This window comes from Pseudonaja textilis, chromosome 1 (assembly GCF_049901715.1).
Source record: "Pseudonaja textilis isolate UNSWEBS1 chromosome 1, rPseTex1.2, whole genome shotgun sequence".
NCBI lineage: Eukaryota > Metazoa > Chordata > Lepidosauria > Squamata > Elapidae > Pseudonaja > Pseudonaja textilis.
Genome location: NC_141990.1, coordinates 90,131,001 through 90,157,330, shown reverse-complemented (window position 1 = coordinate 90,157,330; position 26,330 = coordinate 90,131,001). Strand labels below are relative to the sequence as shown.

At 37.7% G+C, this 26,330-nt stretch overlaps 1 protein-coding gene across 42 annotated transcripts in view; it reads right to left on the bottom strand.

Annotated features, from left to right (window-relative positions):
• Window positions 1-26,330, bottom strand: part of EPB41L2 (erythrocyte membrane protein band 4.1 like 2) — a 113,036-nt gene that overhangs the window by 81,869 nt on the left and 4,837 nt on the right. For 16 of the 42 annotated variants that reach the window (XM_087940906.1, XM_087941115.1, XM_087940983.1 and 13 more), the window contains exon 1: window positions 4,102-4,186. The exons of 1 other annotated variant lie outside the window; for it this stretch is intronic. In XM_087940906.1, the coding sequence (XP_087797032.1) occupies window positions 4,102-4,117 (16 nt within the window). In that variant the 5' untranslated portion in view covers window positions 4,118-4,186. Of the gene's footprint in view, window positions 1-4,101; window positions 4,187-5,976; window positions 6,030-6,605; window positions 6,719-7,118; window positions 7,348-26,330 lie in introns of those variants that run through there. 25 more of the 42 variants (XM_087940919.1, XM_087941031.1, XM_087940968.1 and 22 more) reach the window with 7 other exon arrangements.

The window sequence follows — 26,330 nt, the reverse complement described above, 5'->3', positions numbered from 1 at the left end:
GAAGTTAGTTATCATCTTGTTTTTGAATGGGCCAACTTGACAGACTTGAAATTTATGCTACATCACAACATAGTTTTCTTTGAGAAAGCATGTTGTGAAAGCGCAGCTACTGTGATTTGCGTATCATATAAACCATGATGACTTGCTCCACTAATTGTGGTTAAAACTTTGCTCATTTTTGTGCATACACAAGAATGCAGTTCCTTTATGCTACACAGCTTTGACAAAACACTAGATTTCAAGATTCATTTTATTTCAAACCTGCAATAAAACACTTCAATTTTATGCCAAAACAAATACAAATATTTTGTACCAGTTGAGAAAAATAGAACAGTTGCTTTCAATAGAATCCAATAGCTAGTCATGGGCTCTGATTCTCTGAATATGTTAAAGCAATTAGACACCCATCTGTCAAGAGTTATGAAAAGACACCAATAAGACACCAATAAGAGTAGAAAGCTAGTTCCCCCTTCCTGGCAGCCCCACAGGCAACTCATAAACATTGTTCCAAAAGTATCACAATGCACCAAAGTAGATTTTCCAGATAGCACAGGAGAGTGCAAGAGAAAAGAAAAATGTGTCTTGTTCCAGTAGAAGTATCCCAGAAACTGTTTCTCAGCTTCTCTACTTTTGATTTTTCTAATGCAAGCACAAACTGTAATCCATAACCAGCTTATTTAAATACATAGCAGCTTACATCTATGCATTCCATAAATGTGCACTGTCATCAGTTTCAACATTTGCTGAATAAAGAAAAAAAATCACAATATGTTAGTAGCATATCTCAAGTGTTTTTAAAAAACTACTTACGCAAGACAAAGGAAACAAACCATCAACAGGAAACAAAAGAATAGCTTTCTGATCATACAGCACTATGCTGACAAGTATGATGCTGCCATTTGGAATACATATGAAAAGGCAAAGGTTAGATTGCAGGCGTACTACTAGGTTTCCTGAAAATTAGGTTCAATCTACTTCAAATTATATATTTTTTTAAAAAATCCCTAACATTGCTTTGTGCTTATATAAAGATAACTGGTAACAGATATCTCAATTATCTTTCCTTATAAGTTACTTCAAGCAATGCAAAGTGTGAATTTCCAGTTACAAAGCAAGACATCTCTTCCACTTTGATCCATCCATAGCCTAAATCTTCTCCAGGTGGATTCTCTAGATATCAAGAACAATTATATCCAATGTGGAATGTTATTCTAGCTGGCAGAACACTACCATGGAAACAGAAGAGTAGACTTGAAATAGGATAACTCAGCAGTAGACTTCAAATTAGAATACCAAGGTCCACATTTCCTTATCAATTCCAAAATAATACATGATTATGTTAGACCACTTACTTTTGTAGCACACAACCTATTAGAAGTTAGGCACCTAAGTCCCTAATTTGAAGCAAAGGAGACGTGCTTAAAACTATTTGAAGAGACTATGACAAGTGGCCAATGAATGAGTTGATGCAAAATCTATGAGCAAGAATATTAATATTTAAAGTCACATTTTTGTTTTAACTCCATTTTAAAATAACTTGATTAGTGGGAAGAGATTGATTGGGTGAATCTTTGTTATATTTAATATCAATAATTTATTTAAACGAAATGAAAAGTAATTCAGTTTACCCATATAAATAGGTAGTTGTTAAGTCCACTCACTGAAGAAAGTACTGTGTGGCAAAAACATTTGGCCCATACATCATAATTTATTCCCAAGGTAGCAAAAATAGCAAATAGCTAATAAAAAATAGTAGGTAATCAGATGTCACAGTAGAAGCATGGATTTATGGTATTTAGGTGAAATGTCTTGTCCTGAGTTCAACTTTAGAGGAACTTGGTCCAATCTTATCTGAAGCAGTTCAATGTTTCAAGTTCACAAAGTTTTGTACCTATATCTCTAATGTGAAATCTGCTTCTCTGTGGCCTCACATAAAGGGCCGTGTTTGCCAAGACTATAAACAAAACAAATATAAGTTTTGAGAAATTTTGGAAGTATTGTATATAAATAATCCAAATGAATAATACATTAATTTTGTAATTGGTATTATATTTATTATATTCTAAGATATTGTCAAGTCTGAATTTTATGATGATTGTATTACTTGGAACCTGACAGATATAGCTATATAAAACTATTCTGTAAATTGTATTAAATATTTGTACAGCACATCACATAATTAATAGCAACAAGTTCAACAGGATTATTTCCTATTAAGTTATAAACCAGTACAAATTATAGAAAATAAACAATACTGCCTCACTATTAACAGAAATCTTAAAAGGAATATCAATATCCTCTTGTAACAAAGGCAACAAGATAGACTTAGATGAACCTACTTCAACCAAGCAATGAGCTTGAATACTGTATACTACCTTTTCTTAGAAAAACAAATTTACATTACCTTTGAAGAAGTTTAATCAGTAGGGAGAACTAGATCACACTATATTCTAATAGAAAAGACTTCCCAGTTTTGTTTACACCTTTGTAACAGATAGGTAGTCCTCGATTTACAACAATTGAGTCCAAAATGTCTGTTGTTAAGTGAGAAAGCTGTTAAGTGAATTTTGCCCCATTTTAGGACCTTTCTTACCACAGTTAAGTAAATCACTGCAGTTGTTAAGTTAGTAACATGGTTGTTAAGTGAGTCTGGCTTACCCATTGACTTGTCTGGTCAGAACGTCACAAAAGGTGTTCACATGACCCAGGCACACTTCAACCATCATGTGAGTCAGTTGCCAAGTATCTGTATTTTGATCACATGACCATGGGGATGTAATGATCGCGTGAAAAATGGTCATAAGTCATTTTTTTTCAGTATCATAACTTTGAACAATCACTAAGTAAACTGCTGTAAGTCAAGGATACCTTTATTCTAGTTTTAACTTCTTGAAAGTCAAGAATTACAGGTCAAGTGTCATGTATGCTGCCTTGAATTCTTGGACAAAATGTGAGATATAAATCTAATAAATAAATCTCATAACATGCATGTGAAAAATGTGAAGAAAAAAATTTATAAAACAAGTAAAAATTCTAAGACACTTCAAAGGAATACATTGGGAAAAGTTAAACCCTGGAAAGGCCAGCTTAAATTAATCTCTGCTTGCTAAATAAAAAAAATATTAACACAAGAAATGTAAACAATGTAAATATGTTTTTATTATACTATATAACAGAACTAGATAGCAAAGATAAATTTCTAGAATGATTTTTTTCTTTGCAAATGTCAGAATGTTTGTAATAGGGAAATTAAAATACAACAATACAATAGGGCCAGATAGGTTGCAGCACCTAGGTAATTCTGGATGACATTGAAAGACCACCAAATTAGGTTAGAAAGACTAATCAGCATCCTGGGAAGACAGCAACAAAACACTTTCATATGACTGCCAAGAAAATGACATAGATTTGCCCAAGTAGTCACTCAGAATCAAGCTCAATTTGAATCTTTACTTTTTTTAATATAGTAAGCTAAAGCAGAATAAAAATAGCATTTATTTTAAAAAGATCGGGGGGAAACAAGAAAAACATGGAAACTATTCATGCAACATTCACACAGAAAAGTTCTTATGAAAAGGTAGATCTTCATTAACGATCTTAAAGACACCACTATAAATGCCTCACTAATATCAAAATGGACTGCATTCCATGTGCTAAAAGTAAAAAGGCCCATCTGAAGTTTTGCAAGATTGCACTCTGTGGTTCTCAGCACATGAATGTTAGCCATTTTCTTCTCAAACTAGAAGAATCAAAGACATGTCTCCTAAAACATAAAAGAATCAAACTTCCCTTGGGTTCTAAAAGAAACATGCTGTTTCAGTAAAGTTGAATAAAAAGAACAATATGGCTTTCAATATGTTTATTTCAGAATTATGCCTACATGTAATTCTACACGTATGCTTTCAAGGGGGACATCCTTTTTTGTTCATTACACCTTTCATTGTCTTTGTGTATAAACAGGGAAAGCAAGACAATTAAAGCAAACAGTCTCAAAAGGAGTGGCATGTTATTCCGCCTCTTCAAACAATGGAAGGTAATATGTTTACTTTTCCTAACTGCCACGCAATCATACATCCTAAATCAGGTAATTACTCCAAATACTTAATAGTCCAATCATAACACACACAAAAATCCCATTTGTGGACCTGGAAGAATGTTTTAGTGGTTCTGTTGAAGATATTGGTAGAGGACCTGAAGAACAAAGTCAGGGACCAATCATCATGGACAAAATCTATGTGGTCAGGAAGAGTTGACACTAAATTAATGGCACATAATCAATATGTTGCAGATGTTGAAGGAAATTTGGTACTATAAAATTTAGAAATAATTCGTAGAAATACACTCTTTTTTGAGACATTTTAAAAACTCTCTGTAAATTAGCAATATTTTTACTATTTACATGTACACCAGTTCATCCTACATCTGGACATTATTATCTTTTCAGAAATTTGGAAATATTATAAAACCTGCATTAACGGAAATACACTTGTCAATTTTTCTCTGTTCTATTACCTAGATATGTCTTCCTACTGTATGTTTGCTAAATTTCAACCAATTCCCAGGAGACAGGACAAAATTGTTCATAATTATTGCTGCACAAGTTGCTTATGTTCAAATGTTATGACCATGACTGCTTAATAATCAAATCATTTTACCCCAAAACACTTTTGAAATCATTTTATTTAAGACTGTAGTTTTATTTCCAATATGTTTTAAGCTTATTCCAAAAACTACTGATCAACAACTTGAATTACCACTAAAATAAAACCACTAAATAAACTATACTGAGCTAATATATTCATTAAAATAACTGAAAGTTTACAAAGCAATTCTATGATCCAAGTTTAAAAAACTTTTCATTACATAAGATGGACAAAAATTCAGAAAAAAGGGTGTAGCAAATAAATTTTGCTCTGTACCATTCTTACACGAAATATCCCTAGATATGTACATTGGGCCATTTCCAGGACAGAAGATTGGTTAAATTACAGAAAAATGGTTTTAAAGCATGCTGAAAAAAGCAAAGAAGGAAAACATAAAGGCAAGCTAATAAAGACAAAACCCTTTGTATCATACTTTTGTTCCTGTATGTCACAATAGAAAGATATTAGTTCAGTTTATCCTTTGAGATTGAAAACGGAAGCCAATCTAGACAGAGCTCCGTTGAAATAAAAGAAAGTTATTATCTATATTTCCACCACACTTAGTTCCCTAGCCACTTTCTCTTATTTTCATCAACAAGCTATCCAGAAACAATGCTTTCCCATAACATTATAAAATAAACAAGTCACAGTTTTCCTATTCTATTCCATTTCACTTTCTCATACCATACAATATCCTAGCCTAGAATATCCTGCAGGAATGAAAAACAATTAGCTAGGTAAGATTAAAAGATGGAACATAATATTCATAAGCTTTCACTCTTCAAAGTATGAAGTTAACATCTTCATCAGGTTAAGCCCAACTCTTGGTGAGTTCAGTCTTCTCCATCTTACTTACCCTAAACCAGAATTATCACTTTAATTTTTAATGCAGAGATAGTGCATACAATCCTGAATTATCATTTCTCTATGTACATGTCCTCATACTGATTCAGACTTATGTTAGCATAATCTAATATCAAATGTATCTTCCTAATATTCATTTTTAAATTTCATAAATTAAATTTAGGGTTTTACAAGCGCCACTACTTTGGGGAGAAGAATAATTTCTTTTGTCCTATCAAATGTGCAATAGAAAAATCCTGAATAAAACTTGTTGTATAATGCCACCCTCTCAGATTAACAGAGAAAAAAGAAAAAGCATAATTCTTCATTTAAAAATATCATTATAAAAGTGCCATTGTGGGTTTTAGGTTTTTAAAGAGAAATCACTTATGCATAATTGTGAAGATGGTAGATGCAAAATTGGAGAGGCCCAAATTCAAGCACACCTTCACCCAAAGCATTCTGGATAAATGTTCTCAGTCAAATTTACCTCATAGGGTTTCTGTTGTGAGAAAAACCAGGAGTACACTGTCTTGGGCTGCTGCAGACTAGATAGGATACAAGCCTCACAAATACAGTAATATTTTCCAAAACTGTTAGAATCATCATCATTTTCAATAACTTTGATATGATTCATATGTTAACTGCATTCATAAAATACTCCTGCCTTCCCCGTTTAAAAAAAAATTGGTGATCTTACCCGGTGGTTCCCCACCACCAAAAAAAAAACGAACCATAGCAGCTGTCTCCAATGTGTAAAAACAGAGTTGACAGATCTCCCCCCTTTCCCACTTGCAGCGGCTTCCCTAATAAGTTACGATCCCGAGATTTTGTGGGCGAACTTCCAGAAAAGTGTCGCCGCTGTTCATTCTCATACTCGCCCCAGGGCGCACTTTGGGTGTTGAGCACACACACACGGCAAGGTGTAAAAAAAGGAGGGAGATTTCAACAAACACCAGCGCCGGCTCCAGGATGCAGCCTTAACTAAAGGAAGTTTCCAACGGCGCAGGGTCTTTTCTTTCTTTTTTTCTTTCTTTTTCTTTCTCCTTCTCTTCTTTCTTTCCTTTCTCTCTCTTCCCCCCCTCTCTTTCAACTGGCAGTGAAGGCGCCGCTCCCAACCTCAGCGCGAAAGAAGCGTCTCCGGGCCGTCGGCGCATCTCTGCATCTCACTCTACTGACTGCGGAACAACTCGCCAAGAGCGCCAACTCTGCTCGGCCCGGGAGTTGCGGACTCGTCGTCCGTCTCCTCCCCCCCCCCCCCTTCCCCGCTATCCCTTCTTCCATCCCGCGGAAAGAGGGAAATGGGTTTCCCCGAGGCCGAAGGGCAAGCGCCTTCCTGGCGGAGCTGCTGCAACCCCCACTCCTCCTCTCGCTCAGCCCCGGCTGACTTTCGCGGAGGCGCCACCGACTCGAACTACATCACCGATCTTGGCCCAGAGGACGAGGAGGCGACCGGGCGGAGGAAGGGAAAAATAAAAAGAGGGGCGGGGGGGGGCGCAGAGCAGAAGCAGCGCTGGCCACATACCCCACGGAGCCGACCTAAGTCTGGGGCTGAAAATGAACAGGAGCCGGACCTCCCGTCCGAGGCAGTAACCGCTGCCCGGGGAGCAGAACCGACAAATCTCCACTCACCTCCGGCGCCCGAAGAAGGAAGGGGAAACCCAACTTCTCCCGCTCGCTCGGAGCCCAGCTGCCTGCCTCGCACGCCTTCCCCGCTCCCAGGGGAGGAAAAGGCGCCTGACGCCGAGTCCCGTGCTCAGTCCTGCCAACAGGCACAAGTCGCTCCGGCTACGCGCGCTGAGCGCTTCCCTACCTGCCTTCCTCCAGCTCGACCCCACGCACCGACCGTCTCCCTAAGTCTGACTCAAAATTGAAATTCCCTGGCCGAAGCCGTCAGCCCCACCCCAGCCCTAAACCGCCTCCGCCTGGAACCACGCCCCCTTTGCGCTTCTCAGCCAATCAAGGCCTCGGGACAGCTCTCGACCCCACCTATGCCTTATGGGGGGGGGGGTTCCCTGGCCCGTCAATCACAAGCATGGCCAGTTGCCTCCCTCCCTCCTGCTTTTTTTCTCGCCACGCCCAGCCAATCGCCAGACTTGAAGTTTGAAGAACCGCGCCTTCGGGCCCGGGGGGCGCGTACTGTTTTAGCGTGAATGTTTTCTGTTCTGCAAAGGAGAGGAGAATAAGCTGCCTGAAGTGAATTGGCGATTTAAAATCTTTCACTGGTTCCTTTTTCCTGCCAAATCGTTTATTGCATTTTTAGGCGGGAAGGAAATCCGAGATGCAGCGCGGTGACTGAGATTTCTTTGGTCAGGAGCTTTTAATGTCTCTTATGTCATCCATCGTGTCCCATATGCATTGCCCTTGGGTTACTCAACCACATGAGATACTTGCACCAAATGGGGACGAAGCAGCAATCTTTGTTAGCTCACTAAATATTTTTAGTTTTATTTGTTCTGGAGTGTCATTCCAATAGCTCGGATTCGAAATGATTCCCAAAATTCAAAAAGGAAAAAAAATATTAAAATTAATTTTAATGTAATAATGACCCACATGTTATCAGCTGCCCTTTCTCTGGGCTCTGGTATCTTGAAATCCAGGCAATAAATAAAATAAAATAAAATAATCTTTACTGACACTTTTTTTTTTGCTGTGAATACGCTGGCATACATCAAAAATAAAGTGTTTTTCTGAATAAAATGAAAGTTGGGACATGCTATATTTCTAAGGTAAAGGAGGTGGGGCAGGGAGTCTTATTAAAAGCACTTGACATTTTGTCTGAACACCAATTTCTAGTGGGTGCAGGAGGATGCAGGATTCTCCATAGCACTTTTTCGATGGGCAAAGAAATTCTGGGTCTATTCTGGTGCCATGGCTTAGAAATAGCCCCAACCAGCACATTTGAATTGTATGCAGAGTATTGGTAACCTGTAGCTCTAAGAATAAATATAATTCTACAATAGCAAATTTCTCTAGCTATCAATCTAGCCTTCAAATTTTGGATCAGTTGAAATTTCCATTTTGTATTCCATAGATAGCCCTATGTGGAATAGGGTGAAATAGTCCAGTTCTGTGGAGATCAGGACATGTCCCTTGAACATCTTGGTCCAAACCAGGCCACAAGTGACACACCAATTGGAGCTAAGCAAAGGCACCATGGAATGCAACCCTATCATATTGCTGGAGTCTTGCAACTTTCATGGTAGGAATTATTTGAACTCATTTCTCCTCACACATGTTTCTTTCACTTCTGGACACCAATTCAGGACTTGCATAGCGTCCACAGATTAGCTAGGATGGCCATAAACAGCTGACTATCTTCAGCATACTGATACACCTCACCTCTGATTAACAAGTAAGTTTCAAATAGATGTTAAGTAACAAAGGACATAGAGCCAGGGTCTGAATCATCCCACTCTGGAATGGCTGAAGCTCGACTTCCCAACTTCTGCAACAATTTCATCCAGTGCCCTGCTCCCTTCGTGTTCCAAAAGTCTACCGAATGTGGACAAAGGTGCCTCCCAAATTGTTGGGAAAATCCCCAAGTCCCAATCCACCTGGATTGATTGATTGATTGATTGATTGATTGATTTATATTCCATTTATATTTAAAAATAATAATTCACTGTTCAAGGTGACTTATCTCCTGACCTATAGTATTTACATCTATGCTCTTTTGCAAAATCTTTGAAGTATATACTGGCCCAATATTCAACATTTACTTTCTGGTTAGTATAAATGTGTAAGTATATGGATACACATGGATAGCTATTTGCTTTTGATATACTTAAAGGATTAAAATAATAAATCATGTATCGTATCACCTAGAACAATGAGATAAATTGATGTAAAGTTGGGAGAATGAAACAAATTCAATTGCATAGATTTTAACACAAAATAGTTTAACTTTACCTCCTAAAATTATGAACTTCCCTGCAAAATGTATGTAGTAAAATACATTTCCTTTTGATGTTACAAAACTCTTGGGTCCTAGCATGGATGTGGAATAATGATTGATGGTCATGGATGTGGGATAAAGATTGATGCAATCCAACATCTGGTGGTTAAGTTTGCCCACTGTGGCCTTAAAGAAATCAATATAATTCATCTATATTAAAATGGGGATTTGTCACACATCAGTTAAGAAGTAATTCAGTTTCATTTCACCTGATGGGCTTTCCAAAATGTCATTTCTCATACCAATTTTCAAACTGAAGAGCATGATACCTCCTATGGTGCTTAGCACAGTAATTCTTAGTTAACCAAACCATTGATTGCTGTGTTTGAACCATAGAAGAGCAAAGCAATTACTTCTCAACAGCGTACTTCTTGGCAAGATTTGCACTTGCAGTTGAGTCAACACAGCTTATGTGTTTTCTCCACATTTCTGTTTTCCCTAGGGTTTAGAAAATCTCAGAAAGAATGGGAAGAATGTTCTCCAACACTGACCCAGAAGCAGCAGCAACTTTTGCCTTTAAAGATTGTGAAGCTCTGAAGATGCATAGGAGACATGCAAGCCAGTCCCTCTTTCACTCTGATGTTATAATAGCTTTTAATGATTTTAATGACACTAGCCTCAGCAGGTTTAATTAGCACCGTGTTATAAACAACTGGAGCTAAGAGCCCCTTCTCTCAATTAAGCCTCCCAAGCATATTGTCACTAGCAAGATGTTTTTGTGGACAAGACAAAGCCAAACAGGGAAGGAAGCATTTTGCAGGTCTCTTCTTCCCCATTTTTCCTTAACCAGTTGTCTTAATAGTTGGAGAAACTTGGTATCTAACATTCCTTTCATTGCATGCACAGATTTTGAGTCTATTTTGATACTTCTCATGTTTTTAAAGCCATTTGTCTTGGTGAAAATGTGACCCACTGACACAGGCTTGTATAAAGAGAAAAGAAAAACCTCGGCTGAAAGTAAACAGTCTAGCTGTCAGCAATGTTGGTTTAAACAACAATGCTGTCTCCTTGCTCCGTCATGCTTTTCACTTATGCTTTGACAAAGAGGAATTCATGAGCTTTAAGCAAGCTTTTGAGGGACACTGCTTCCTCACAGCCCTCACTGCCAACAATTAAATTGTAGTTCCATAAAAAGTTTAAACAGTTTATTCATTCTGGGGGTGTCTATTTCCAAAATGTGGTTAATGGTCAGGGTCTTGAACTAGAAATTTTTAGCTATTGTTTGCTGACTATTTCTATTTTTTTTCCTCCATTTTTTATTTTGGTAATAACACAGTCACAGTCTGGATTTTAATAACTGTATTTCTGTGTTTCCATATAATAAAAAGGACATGGGAGTGCATAAGGAAAGACTAACTATGGCACAAATTCATAAAGCTCAAAACAATCTATTTAGAGAAAAGAGGAACTTAAAACAACTACACCTCTGAGAACTTTTTTCTGGAGACAAACATTGGTTTCCAACACACTGCTGCAGTTTGGTGGAATGGCAGCTAAAAGATGAATTTAACAAGTATTTACGTTGTCCCTTATTTTGATTTCTGTCATGGATCCCACGATCAAGGGAATTATATACTTGTATTACATAAATTAACATTAGAGGTATTTAGAAGGAACACTATTTTATCAGGAATACATAAGAGAACACCAACATTTTCCCTCAGGCCTGCCCATCATCCCATTGCCTTGTCCCTGAATGATTAACTGTTTGGAGCTTTGGTAAAATTTCTTCCCTGTTCCTGCAAAGTAGAGGATTCAGTTCCATATTAATGGGCACCTGTCCAGACTTACCGCGTTAGTAATACCTCAGTGGAGATGTGAACGTCATTAGCAGAAAGGCGCTAACAACATCCAAGGATGTATTAACTCAGTTCTACTGTCATTCATAATGATCATAATGGCTAGTCTTCTGGCTTCTTTGAGCTAACAGGTTGGGCTTCAACAGCATTTTATTTCTGGATGGGATCAAATCTAACTAAGCAGAAGTGTACTTTGAGGTAGAAGCTCCATAGGGTAATGCTTCCCACCTCCAGGTCATTTTAATTTTCTTTCTGCTTGCATTAATGCCATTACCCACTTTCTAATCAATGTCTGCACATTAGCTTGGTTTGGAAGCTGCATATTTAAACAGCTTCACTAAATCATCTGTGATCCATTTAACATTTATTGCTTGGATGAAAGGTGGCTGATAATACGTACAGCAAGTCTCCTTAATTGAAAAAAGATAAAAGTCTATTGTAATCCTAAGCCATCAAGAAAAGCATGGGGCCCACACTCTTAAAGTATTGTTTAAAATTGTTTTAATTTGAAGAATAAGCAAGAATGGCACTTGCAAGTGTAAACTGAAGGAGGTAACAGTCATATGCTCCCCCAGGTCCAGCCCCCACCAAGCCAACCACTGTCAACCACCGAGACTCAGATACCTGTAACTCCTGCTCCTGCCTCCCCCCCAAGCTAGATGTAATGGGAATAACCTTGGGAGACAGGAGGAGAAGTTGCAGGCTGGACTACTGGCATATAAAAGCACACAGGAGAGGAGGTGGGGAAAGCATTTCAGAAGGAACTCTCTCTAGTTCTCTGGAGACTAAAAGGAATGGGGGTGGGGAATACTTTCGGTGTTTTATGTTTCTGTTAATGTAATGGTATAATAAAGGCAGAATTACTACTCATGGTTCTGCCTCTGGCCTGGACTATCTAGAAGTGGTCTATCACAATTTGCCATGGCCAACATGCCACTGACAACTCGCTGCGGGACAAGAATTACAGTAATATCAAAGAATTGGTGTAACAGAGTCATTAAATAAAGGATGTAAAAGGAGAGATAGAATGAAATGTGAATGGTAAAAATTAAAATAAATTTTATTTATTTAAAATAATTAAATAGAATTGTTAAAATTGTCCCATGGCGAGTTTTCCCATGGCGAGTTGGCCATGGCTAGTTGGCTGTGGCAAGTTGTCCCACTCCTACCTCGAAAGGCTAATATTATACCGTAGTCTGAACAAGCTACATGGCCAGAGAACTCAGAGATCTTTTCTTGGCTCTCCATTGCTATGTTTGCTTTCTCTGCCCATCTTTGTCAGAATGATGGCCTGATCTAACCTAGTCTAGTCAGTTTGCATTTGGGGAAAAAAATCCAACCTTTCTACCCATGGGCATCAATGGGGAAGGGGGAGAATCTGTAATCTGGCATTCTCAATTTCACAACTGAATGCCCACTCTTTTTACCTGTGAGCATGTACAAAAGAGGCAGGACTTTGATTGCAATACCAAGCCTGCAATTCTTGCAGATTATGAAACATCCCATCTCCCAGACCCCACTGTTCCATCTGCATGGAAAGGTTTTCAATAGGGAACTGGAAAAATAGTCCTGAGATGAAGTCAATTTCATGAGCTATGGCAAGTGATGTTACATTGAGGACAATTAGCTCTGATAATTTTAGTATGAGGCACGCTGTGAGTAGATAACTGAGAATAGGATAAAGGAGAGTCTTCACAGATGAGACCTTTGGACAAAAGTTTAAATTGAAGCCATGAACAGGCACAATACAGATGTATGGGTAGTTCCATCCAGTAATGGGATTCAAATTTTTTTACTACCGGTTCTGTGGGTATGGCTTGGTGGGCGTGGTGTGGCTTGGTGGGCATGGCAGCGGAAAGATACTGTAAAATCTCCATTCCCTCCCCATTCCTGGGGGAAGGTTCCTGCAAAATCCCATAAACCTCCCCACCTCACTAACCTGCTTTCTAGCTCCGCTGCGCTGTGCAGGGCAGCAAAAGAAGACCCAGCCGATCAGCTGGGACTTGGGAGGCAGAGAATAGATGGGGGCGGGGCCAGTCAGAGGTGGTATTTGCCGGTTCTCCAAACTACTCAAAATTTTCACTACTGGTTCTCTAGGACTGGTCAGAACCTGCTGAATACCACTCTGGTTCCATCTAAAGATGGATAAATATCCATCTTATCCCTTTTATGTCTAGTCTGGCAAGTTGTTGCTATCTATGACCAATGAAGAAGAGTAATAACCAAAACATTCATCTAGGGAGGTCATTCAGAGTAACTGAGATGTTCAAGATTTCATACAGATGTTTTATCCTCAGTTTTCTATATAGCAACTAAAAATGGTGGAAACGTATTTTTTGTTTTGTGTTCAGTCCACTACATGTGGGCTTTTGGGGATATTGTTAATTGCCTGCAGATTATTCTACATCGCCCTCCCCCCGTCTTCCAAGCTGACAAGTTTACATCCAGGATAGCACCTTCATTAGGCTTTCATTCAGATAAAGTCTCATCTCAACTTTCAATTGAAATAGCTACATTTTGAAAGGCAAATAATAGTCAGAAGTGGGGCTTTTTTGAGCAGGCATCAGTCACATCAGTCTGGATTAAAAGCATATTTCAAAACAAGCCCTTAAAGTTGCTTTTGCTTCAAAATAAAAGCAGTTAATTTATACCCATTTTTGAACGTGCGAATATCTAATGGAGGTGTGGCTAAAACCAAATGGGAAAACAGGTTTGTTGGCTACAAATATTGTTTTGATCTGTTTTGATATTCATGAAACATTTGCTTTTCCATTCAACTTTTATTTTGCAGTTATTTTCAGCTTAATGCATTGCAATTCTCCTCTTTAAGACATAAATAAAACCTTATTAAAACGGAAAGAAAACAATGTTTGATCTTACAGTTATTTTTACCTAAGATAATACTCTTTTACATAATATTTTACATACTACATAGATCTTTTATAAATAAACAAGGAAATATTTTTCACATCCTACACAAATTGCTTTGATTAGGAGATGAAAGACTATCTAAAATTCTGTTGTATTTTGATTGTTGTGTATCTGGTATCATTTACATGTTTTCATTGATGACTTTACAGCTGTCATGAACCAACCAAATAACAATCCTAAATTCACCTACACTGATTTGTCTCTGATTTGATAATCCTTGAAATATCATTTAAGTGGCTTCTTACATTATTAAGGATTAGCAATGTAAAGTTCCACTACTGTATACAAATTTCCAGTTTGAATAGCGTGATTATTTTTTCTTGTTTTTAATCAGATGGCATATAAGTTTAATAACTAAACATCATTATGAAGGGAAAACCAAATGCTTTAACAGCATTAACAAACAAAAGTCACTCCCCGAATATATGCTTAACCCAGGAAAAAAAAACCACCTAGATCCTGTGCAGATGTGTGTATTAAATAGAGTATACATGTAGCAGTTAAAATACAGGCTGTTAAAATACAGATTCAAAACTGCCTATACTTTAACTGCTACATGTATACAAAGTTTGTAATGTTTGCATTTGTATGCAATATAATTTCCTTTTTGTAAAAGATATACACAACATTAAAAAGAATATTTATATATATAAAACCATTACTGATCGTGGTATAATCACTGTATGACATGTTTTTGGTTATTGTACGGACTTCCTAAACTGTATTTAACAAACTACATACTGTATTTCATCAAGCTTGTAGGCACTACTTACTTGAAATTATAGGGAAGAAAAAAATACAGCAGATGAAAATATAGCCTGCAACTCAAAACTGACTCCTTTATTTATTTTTTTTATGTCATTAAATAAAATTCCACCTTAGATTTTGGTCTTTTAATATTCTATTGAGGAAAGCCCAGCAGTCTTTCTCAAGTGTTTGTTTATGTGTAATTATGCTGTTGGCAAAGCTTGTCCTATTTATCTGTGATGCTTCTAATGCAACCCCTTAAAATATTTAATATGTAACTATCACTAGTCTTGCTATTTTACTGTGCCACTAATCGCACACTTTGAAATGAACAGTATGAAAGTGGCATAAAGTATTCCTAGTTATCTATATCAAATAAATCACAAACCTTATGATTCTTTCAGTAGTTGTTTAGTTATTCATATTTTAATAGATATAGATGTATTTCAACCTCAGAATCAAAAAGAAACTATAAATTAGAGTGTTAAAATGAGATGACACTTATTTTGAAAAGCAAATTTTTATTTTATTTTATTTTTTGAGTACAAAACAGTTAGAAATTCCATTCTTCATAAGCTGGGATCTCTCACATATCAGCTGCAATCTTCTTTGAGAGTCAGTACAATTGAGCCCAGAGATCATAACATTTTGGTTTGCATAAACTGGATTATGCTGAAAGTCAAATAAACAAGACTTTTTCTTGGAGCAAGATCCAATGTTGTAAAAGCAGATGTTCACATCAGTAACAGGATTTTGTGCTCATACTTCCTGTCTTGAAAAGAAATTGCTCCAGAGGTTCTCAAGTCCTCCAGAAATAGAATCTAAGATGATACTACAGAAAGCAACACACTGGGAATCTTTGATTCCGCTGATGGAGTAGACTTCCTTGATGGAACAAAAAGTTCCATCAATGGAAACTGAGTATTGGATTCTCCACATAACAACATATTATTAACATATAACACTTTGCATCTTTCTTAAAAGCCAGAAACTTATATTTATTACATGTTATAGATTAGTTTCTTCTTTATTCTAAACGTATTATCAGTATACTGATGACATATAAACCCAAAGTGACAAATAAACCTCATCTAATGGCTTCATAAATACATTACATAAGACAATACAGGTGCCTTTGACACTCCATACTGGAGCACCCAAGGGCTACAGCTCTGGTCCCTCATGATTACATGCTATAACTGCCCATCCAGAAGATAAACCATCAAATTATGCCGCCTCCAACTCCTTGGAGATGGTTTATTAGGACACCATGGTTGACAGTATCAAAAGCCAATAGGGCCTTTAGATTTCCCTCTGGAGCGTTTCAAATATTTTTACCACCAGTTTGGTAGGCATGGCTTGGTGGGCGCACTTTGCACGTGTGTGCCAAACATGCACTTTGCTCAGGTACAGAGGCTTTCTGACTTCCCTCCTGCAATCCTGCACTCTCCCTGTTGCTTCAGCAGCTGCTGCGCAGCAATCTGCTGTGCCGCGCAAAGCAGCTGCGCTTCAAAAGCAAGGAATAAAGGTTAATATGGGTGGGTGAGCCCAACAGCAGCGCATAGGAGAGAACTGGTTCAGTCTCCACTGCTCTTCGGCCCTACTGGCTTGGCAGAACTGGTAGAATACCACCACTGATTTCCCTCCATCAAGATCTTAGTTACAGTCATCAGCTGGAGGACTCAGTGCCATTTCTGAATGATGTAAAATGATTAGGATTGGACCTTAAATGGCAAGGATTCAGACGAACTGTTTCTTATAAGATCTTCTGAACCTGAATTGCATTACTTTCTCAATAGCCTTCCCTTAAAAAGGAACCGTGGGAGATTGAGCAATAATGATCAAAAATGGTCAGATCAAATGAGCATCTTGGGTGGTGGTACACTCCCACCTTCTTCAAGGCAGGTAGAATTTATCCCACCCTCAAAAAAGAAGGGATAATTTACATGCTCGCACCCCAGGAGAGCCAATAGAGGTGGGAGGGGGACAGTTTGCAAGAGAAAGGCTTTCTCGGGTTTCTCAGGAATCCCCTTTCTCAGGTTCCACAAGCTGAAAAGAAGCCCAGTTAACTTCATAAGACGGGATTCTGCCCAGCTAGCACCCATTCCAAAGTGGTAGATAGTCCAGACAAGACTCACACCTAGAAGTAATAGCTCTTTCTTTTAAAACAAACCTGGGATTTGATGTCTCGAGGGCCACATCTGGCATTTTGGCTATCCTCTGTTGGAAATCAAATAAGTGTATGCCATGCCTGCAGTACAACTACATTGCTTTTGTTATGAAGGCAACTGCTATTTTTGTTCCAATTTAAATATGTGTATGCCTGCATGCCTATGCACCTTCACAACCCTATTGATTTGGCCCTTTGCAAGTCTGAAAATACATCTTCTCAGCCCCCGTAACTTTACAATCCAAGAAACTAGAGAGGGTCTCTTCTGGAATGTTTGCTATGCCCCCCATTCCTTCTGTGGGCTAAGCTGCTTCTTATCTGTTCCTCCTGTCTCCCAAGGTCATTCTCATGTACCATTACAATGTGATTTTATCTAAGAAATATACAGAATTATTTCATAAGCAATGATTTCATAAGCAGTTGGGCAAAAGGCCATGTTCCGTATATTGCTTGCACTATTATAAGGCAGGTGCCGTTAGTCTTGATAAAAGCATTGCTACAGCAAATGGTCTTAAGATTGTATAGTTTTCTGCCATTAGAGAGGCTATAGAAATGTCTATAGAAATTAATTTCAGTTAACATTGCTCATGAATTTGTGCATGAATAAAAGGTAGAAAAGAAGTGTGTGTCTATCCGTTTTTTAAATCATAACTAGTACCATAACTAGTTGGGAACAGTGCCAACCACACAAATGTTCATCTTTCTGTTGGCCTAAAAGAAAGCTACACTGCTATTTGAATTTAAATAGTAAAGTCTATCATAAGAAACCATGCCAATATTAGTGTCATGCTAAGTTGTATTGGTATTGTTGAACAAATTGGATCAAATAAATAAAGACTCACGATTATTTCTATAATTACAGGACTGCCAAAAATAACTTCTCCCCCAATTTATTATGAAGTGATAGGTAAGACAAAGTAGTTCAATTTCAATGTATAAGGATGACCAATTTTAATTATGGTTTATATTTGACATGATATATGAATAATTTACTGAGCTCCCTGTGATTAAGAAATATTGTCCCAATGCAACATTTGGCCAGGTGTTCACATATAAGCAGTCACAACAGTATATAAGCAGTTTAATTGCAGATTATTGCTGAATCAAGGCCCATACTCGTTGCACTCAATAACCACTCAATAACCAGTTTGCACTCAATAACCAGCTTACCACATCTGAATGTCACTAGTGCTTCATTTATCATTTCAGTTGCAGACAGGGCTGGTGCGAAATAAAGCAATCTTTTATTTGACATTACAGATAGACCTCATTACAGCAGTAATTGGACTGGCATTGCTGTCACTAAGTGATGCAGTGGTATCATGAGACTGCATCACTTAATGGCGATAATCTTGGCAGTCCCAGTTGCTGTCGTAACCCCAAGATAGGCAAGATTTTCCACATAAGAAGTTGTTAAGCAAGAAGCATGGGGCATCCCAGGTAATGAATGCAGGAATGGTGCCGGCAAAGCCACCACCTCTGACTGGAGATTTTACACTATCCTTCCCCTGCCATGCCCACTAAGCCATGCCCACAGAACCGGTAGTAAAAAAAAAATTGAATCCCACCACTGGGACAGAATGGCTGGTTCAAAGTCATCCAGTGACTTTCCTTAGCTGAGAATTTCCATAGCTGAGGATTGGCTTGAAACTTGGAACTTCCAAGTCCTACCCTGGATCTCTTCATATCACCTTTATTTTTTTAAGCAAGGCCAGTTTTTTTTAAAGCAAATAAGATACTGCAAAAGTTATGAAAATCTTTAAAGTTAGAATATCTAAATGTATGTCATAAAAGTGGTTAAAAAGAAACAAACTTCCTAGAAACTTTATCAAGATTTAACATTAATACTCCAAGACGTACAGAAGTGCATTCTAGTTCTTAAACACTATGAACATGGAATAGCATTAATCACATGTGTATTGCAGGAAACGTATTTAAATGCTGAAGCCTTCCGTTGCATATAGCAGCAAGGTGGGATCCCTTTGTCCAGTGAATTTCACAAAGTCTGCAAATAGAAGGTGTGTGGCAGAATGAGATCCCAGAACTGTGGATTACGGTGCTACTCACCCAATAATTCTTTTTTGAAGGCCTTCTCTTTATATATTTCTATTTAAGTATGCAAATAAATGTCTCTGTATCGGTACATAGCTTCTGCAATCCTGCCAACTATGCTGCCACATCATTATCTATTGCGGCATGATTATACCATCTATTTTCAGTGTTCATCTATGAGCAGTTACTTCTGCAATGGTACCTATGCACAGGAAGAAAATGCCCATTGGCTTTGAGGAATCTGGTGATTTCAGTCAGGGAGTGGGGGAAATCACTTACTGACTGACTGACCGACCGACTGACTGACTGACTGACTGACTGACTGACTGACTGACTTACTTACTTACTTACTTTATTTATTTAGCCATCCATCACAATACAAGATGACTGGGCAGCTTAGAATGTTAAAAAGCATAAAGCAATACAAAAACATTAGAGCAGTCTCTTATTCTGTTCAACATCTGGTTTACAATGTGGAAATAACATTAAAGAAATCAAATGACCTATAAGTATAGTTATCTCGGCTGGTGGACAGAGCACTCTGTTGTGAAATTACAAATAAAAGTTAATTCACAATATGACATATTTCAAAACATCACTATAAGCAAATGTTCTTTTTCTGAATTTCCAGTCCAATGACTTACAACACCTATCCCCTGTGTACACATATACACTATGAATGCAGTTCATAATTCAAATATATTCTCCAGGTTAAACATGTGAGGTGACTCAAGTGTTAATTTTCCTTTTTAAGAGATTAGCTTCATGTTTTTATCTCAACAAAGTTCTTGTTTCTATGGAACCCAGAACATGGAACTATCTGTTCAGGGATCATCGCCAAAGTACAATATTATAGGTTTGAATTTCAGTCCAGCTGTTCTCTTGCAAATCAGTACTGTATACAGTATATCCTTCTGAATAAAATATCCCTTTATAAACAAGGACAAAAGATAGGCTTTTCTGCTCTAGTAAAGTTACCTAGAATAAAGAGACTCAGAAAAGCGCCAAGACACAGAATATAACCAGCTTGTGTTGGCAAAGGGAAGTGAAAGTCTATCTGCTTTTCCCATAATGGTTAGTTGTTGGCTCTGTCAGAAAAGACAATCAAAAGTTATGTTCAAATGTTTGTGCAAGAAAGGAAAACTGCTTCTTAAGAGTCTTATGGCTCCTTAGTCAAAGTGACTTGGCCCAGTGGTGATATTCATTTTTTTTTTACTACCGGTTCTGTGGGCGTGGCTTGGTGGATGTGGCTTGGCTTGATGGGCATGGCAGGAGAAGGATACTGTAACATCTCCATTTCCACCCCACTCCAGGGAAAGGATACTGTAAAATCCCCATTCCCTCCCTACCCCACTAACCTACTTTCCAGCTCCATTCCTCTGTGCAGGGCAAGAAAAGCTGGGACTCAGGAGGCAGAGAATAGATGGGGGCAGGACCAGGCAGAGATGGTATTTGCCAGTTGTTCGAACTATTCAAAATTTTCGTTACCGGTTCTCCAGTACTGGTCAAAACCTGCTGAATACCATCTCTGCTTTGGCCAGTTGATGGGAAATGTTCAGACAAGAAATGCATGAGGTGCAAGATGAAAGGACACTCCCTGCTAAGTGCTACGTGTATGTAGGAATTTGTAAATGTTGTGATAATTTTAAAAATGTGGCCATCACTACTTTTGATATTTGGCAGTGAGGTACTGCCCACTCATCAGGGCAATGCTAAAGTGAACACAGATCAAACACGGATCAAACTAACTTAAAGCCAGGTGACAAGCCATTTGGTCAATTTTTTTGTCGCCACCCATCTCCATCAAAATGCAGACATGACCTGGATGCTGTGCTTCTTCAAGCAAGATGGTGTTCTTTGATCCAAAAAGCGACCCTGCACTTGGAGGAATGATGAAGAAGATAATGATGATGATGATGACTACTTCTGAGATTGATTATTTTAGTTACCTCACTCTAAGTGTAGTGATACAAAATATTAAAGTGGGCTTTCCTAACTTGCTATAATCAAAAACAGGGCAAAGACCTGCATTTTGGCTGTTACAACTGAGATTCGGATTATGAAAACCTATACTGAATCACTTTAAATTAGCAACATAATTCAATAATTTTGAGGTAATATTATTGCCTAGCAAGATTGTGCTTGATCAGAGGTCCCTGAACTCTTCAATCCTTTCAGATTGTTCATTGACCCCCAAACATCTGAAACATATGAAAATAATTTAATAACTAAATTAATAGTACCATGATCATAGACATGACTTCATAAAAATAGGTAATATTTAAAATATGAACAATATGAGATTTAGCTTTCCTTTTTTTTTTTAAACTGAAACTGTTAATATCTATCTCAATCTTCAGGGTGAGAGACTGGTGTGGAACTCTACAGAGATTCTGAAAAAATTAATTGATCACAATCAACCTTTCATCATTTATTGTTCATTTGCTGATCACCAAACATTTAGTAACCTCTTCAACTCAGGGGTCAATATTGACTTCTTTGAGGAACCATGGCCTAGATGAATCTCTACTACTTATGAGTCCAAATATATTTCTTGGCTTACTATTTACACATGTCAATAATTCATTCAATGTCCTCCCACATTCAGGTTGCCTCTATCCAGAGGTGGTATTCAGCAAGTTCTGACCAGTTCCGGAGGACTGATAGGGGAAATTTTGAGTAGTTCGGAGAGCCAGCAAATACCCACTCTGACTGGAGATTTTCACAGTATCCTTCCCCTGCCACGCCCACCAAGCCACGCCCACAGAACCGGTAGTAAAAAAAATTGAATCCCACCACTGCCTCTGTCCAAACACCAATGCCCCCATGTGCAAGGCACAATAGATTGCAATAAAAAGCAAGATGGTGTTGTGGCTTTTGGAAGTCAAGGTACGCGGAAGAAACTGTTACACCTGCTGAGTAATACTTTCCAGGGGTAACAAAAAACAAAAGAGTCAAGAACTGGGGGCAGAGAAAATGAAAGAGCGAAAGCAGGAGGCAAAGGCAAACAGTATAAAGAACAAGAAGAAACAGAGAAATCAGCTTCTGGAGCTGGATGGAGAGATCTACACTCAGAACAAATGTGACAGCAACTTGTACCTTCCTGAATAGATTGAAAGAGAAATTTGCAAGATATTGCTATCTACAAGAGCTAATTTGCTGCAAGCTTTTCCCCCCTTAAAAAGACTTGCATGATCTAATAAAGTGACCTTTAATAGGAATGTATAATTCTACTTTCAGTTTCAAATGTGGAACAGTCTTGGAAAGAGAAACAGAATGGACGCCCATATTTGTTTTACGTTTGGATTTTAGGACGAGTATTAGTCTGCCAGTTCATATGCTATGAAGATGTGTAAAATGATCCAGTTTTTCCCTTGGTAAAAACAAAGAATTGCCACTGTTATGTTTATCTCTATTCCCATACAAATGTGTTCCTAAATTACATATATTAACCTAATTTCCTCATTGCTTATTAAATAAAGTGTTAACTTTTGTTAAATACTGTTGGAGTTTTGAATGAAAATTTGTACTTAATTTGTGATTCGAAATATGTGTGAAATAAAAATAACAATAACGTTGTCTGCCTTGGATAATTTAGGCAACTTGACTCTACATGGGAGTGTCTACCTGTGTCTTTCTGTGTATTTGTGCACACACAGATATACATGAATGAATGAATTTGTAACTATATGGGGAAAGAGGAGCTCTTGCAAAATGAGACCAAAAATGAGCAAACTGAGTTTAAAAGAGGCTGCATGTGTACTCAACATGTTGCTGAATTTCTATACACTTCTTTTCATTTTGGTCAACTAGCATTCTGTAGCACTGGATATTATTAAGATGTCTTTTCTTTGTATCTCTCATCTACTTTCTTCTTTATCCTTCTATAAAACTTGAGCTTCCCTGTAGTGCAAGCTGTTTCATGGCATCCTACCTATGCTACTGTCAATATCCTTTGCATCTAAAAAAATAGATAACAATATCCTTTATTTTGCAACATAGCCCTTTAGACAGGAAAAAAAGTAAAAATCTCAAAAGGATTTTTAAAAAAGATATAAGTGTAACGAAGGTTTTTAAAGTAACCATAATATTTCACAAAAATAATATTGGGGAAGCAAAGTTTTACCTCTGGATTTTTATCCAACAATGAATTTAGTCTTAAAACGATGATTTACTAGGTTGCAATAATGCATCTCTTCCAACTGGAACAAGACAATTTTTGGATCTAGTTCTGCATTCCTGACTGAAAATCCCAGTGAAATCAATTAGGAGTGTTCCGTTTTGTTGATAGTTATGTATACGCATGGTCAAAAATGCAAAATACAGGGCGTTTTGGGGGGAAAGGAAATCAGTACACAGCATATGCATCAAGCTGAAATTATGCCTTTTATTGTGGATGTTGCTTTTTAATGATCTGTTTGACACATTTTCTCTTCAGTCCATTTCAGACTGAAGATTAATTCAAAATACTTACAGCAGTTGGAAGATTTCCATTCTCCCTCCCTCCCCTTCTCGCTTCAGAATGCAAAGATTTACCAGTGTTATTGTATGAGAGACATATTTCCCCACATCAACCTGTTTCAAAGTATGAGATTTTTGAATTTTAGTGAGCTGTTTCATGGTATCTTACTTTGGTGGATAACTTCTGATAGCAGCCTCTCAAGCACATATCCTTTTACTTAGAGATACATTTTCTTTTCGAAAGGCAGGAAACAAAAAGGCAACAGACATCCCATTGAAGCAGTTTCCTGCTTTGGGCTGACTTCATACACTAATGCAATGTGGCATCCTGGAATGGTGTCAAAACTCTGTATTCAGAAACTGTAAGCTATATGGATTTTGCTTAGAAGAGTAATAAACCTTCACCATGCAATGCTGAGAAATACTACTTGGAGATCAATAAGGCCTGGAAGTGTCTTGGATCCTAAGCATACAAAAAGCTCTCTGGTAGGATCAGATCAATTGTATGTAAACAGAAGTGCGCCATCAAAAAGCCATGCGCCACAGCAGCCCAATTAAAGACATCATCATTCCTTGTTTCCATACAAAAGATTACATGTTTTCAAAATAAAACAACTGAAACTATTGTCTTCATATCTTAGAGAATTTTTAAAAAAACACAGCTATAAGAGTTGTAAACACCAGTTTTCCATAGTACATTAGGGATTTGGAAAAGCCACAAGAATATGATTTTGAAAACTTAATTTTCAAAAGTAAACATCCCAAATTCATAACATTTCAGCTCAACCCTACAGACTAAGAATCCATGAAGTTTTCTAGAAATCAGCATGAAAGAGGTTTGCCATTGCCTTCTTCTTCTAATTACTTTTAGAATTCCCAATCTAATATGGAACTAATAAGAAAAAAATGGACCTAACAGAGCAGAACATGCTACAAGTATGCATGGAATTGCTGCCAACCCATATATAACCTCCCATACATCAGCTGTCAAATTACAAAAATATGCATCCTTCTATGCACATTATTCTTTGTGTAGATAGGTAGTTCCAGGTAGTCTATGTTTGGCTTAGAATGCTTCAGGAGAAAAGGAAAACTCCAAAATTATTGGCGGTAGCAAAGGGAATGTTAGGAAAAGAAGGGGCTAGGAAAATAGTGGGAGGAATAGGTAGGCTGAGCAGCCAAGTAATGTTACTGTCAACATCCTTAGCCTTGAGTATGGCATATCCAGTTTCTACTACCAGAAATGAATAATCTTACCACTGAACTTTGTGAGTATGATTGGGACTGCTGGGGAGGTTCATACAATACTATGGAATAGTAATCTGACTTAGATTACATAGGCATTTGTATTAGAGCCAACTAACTAATTTAAGACACTTTTAACTATATTTAAATCTTTTTTGCTACAGGCAGATGGTAGTTGTGACACAAGTTCCAGTGGACAATCTGAACGACTGTGTTATGGTGTTGTTTGTAAGTCAGTCTGAGCAATTGTCTTGCAACAGCTCAGTATGTGATTGGTTTCACCTGCTTCTTTGCAGAATCTGCATTTGGGGTCATCAGCAGATTTTTCTATTCTGGCTTTGATTGCATTTGTTCTGATGGCTTGTTCTTGGGCTGCAAGAATCAGGCCTTCTGTCTCTTTCTTCAGTATTCCATTGGTCAGCCATAACCAGGTCTTTTCCTTATCTACTTTTCCTTGGATCTTTTCAAGGAACTGTCCATGCAGTACTTCGTTATACCTGTCAGCCCGAGTTTGCATCACTGTTTTCCTGTATTGATTCTTGGTTTGCTGCACTTTGAGCAGCTTTCTATTGTTGACCTCCTTCAAAACTGGTTCAACAGTTTTTCACATAATCTGCCAGAACATGTTTTTCTTCTTCGACTGTCTGCTTCACTTGCAAAAGTCCTCTGCCACCTACTTTTCTGGGCAAATATAGCCTGTCAACCTCACTATGTGGGTGCAGTGCATAGCGTATGATCATCAGTTTTCTCATTTTTCTATCCAGGCTGTCCAGCTCTGCCTGTGTCCAATTTACGATCCCAGCAGTATATCTGATGACGGGTATGGCCCAGGTATTTATAGCCTTGATGGTGTTACCACCATTCAGTTTGCTTTTTAGAATTTTTCTGACCCTTGGTGTGTATTCTATGCTGACCACATTTTTCACTTGCCCATGCTTGACATTGTCCAGCTGCAGTATGCCCAGGTATTTGTAGGCTTCGGGTTGGTGGCACTCCATTTGGCATTACGATTCCATCACTTTCTACAATTTTTCTTTTCATCAGTGCCACTGTGGTGCATTTGTCCAGGCTGAACTCGATGCTGATGTCAGTGCTGAAAATTTGAATTGTATTGGTCAGTGACTGGATTTTGATTTCCAATTTCCGTATAACTTCAGATCACTTAGATAATTTATTATTATTATTATTATTATTATTATTATTATTATTATTATTATTATTATTATTTCAGGGATATTAAATAGTAACCATGAAGAGCTATGTTTCAAAAGTTGCACTAAAAAGAAATCTAGAATTTTGGCATCCTCTCCATGTCAATTAGGAGGAGAGAATCTACAAAGAATTCAGAAATAAAATTGTCACACGGAAATTTCTTTTTTAACTAGTAGTAGCATAAAGTATTACATGGAAAAATATTTTGATGTGGGGAAGTGGAAACAAAGCACTACAATCTCGTGTATCTGGATAGACACCTAGTATAA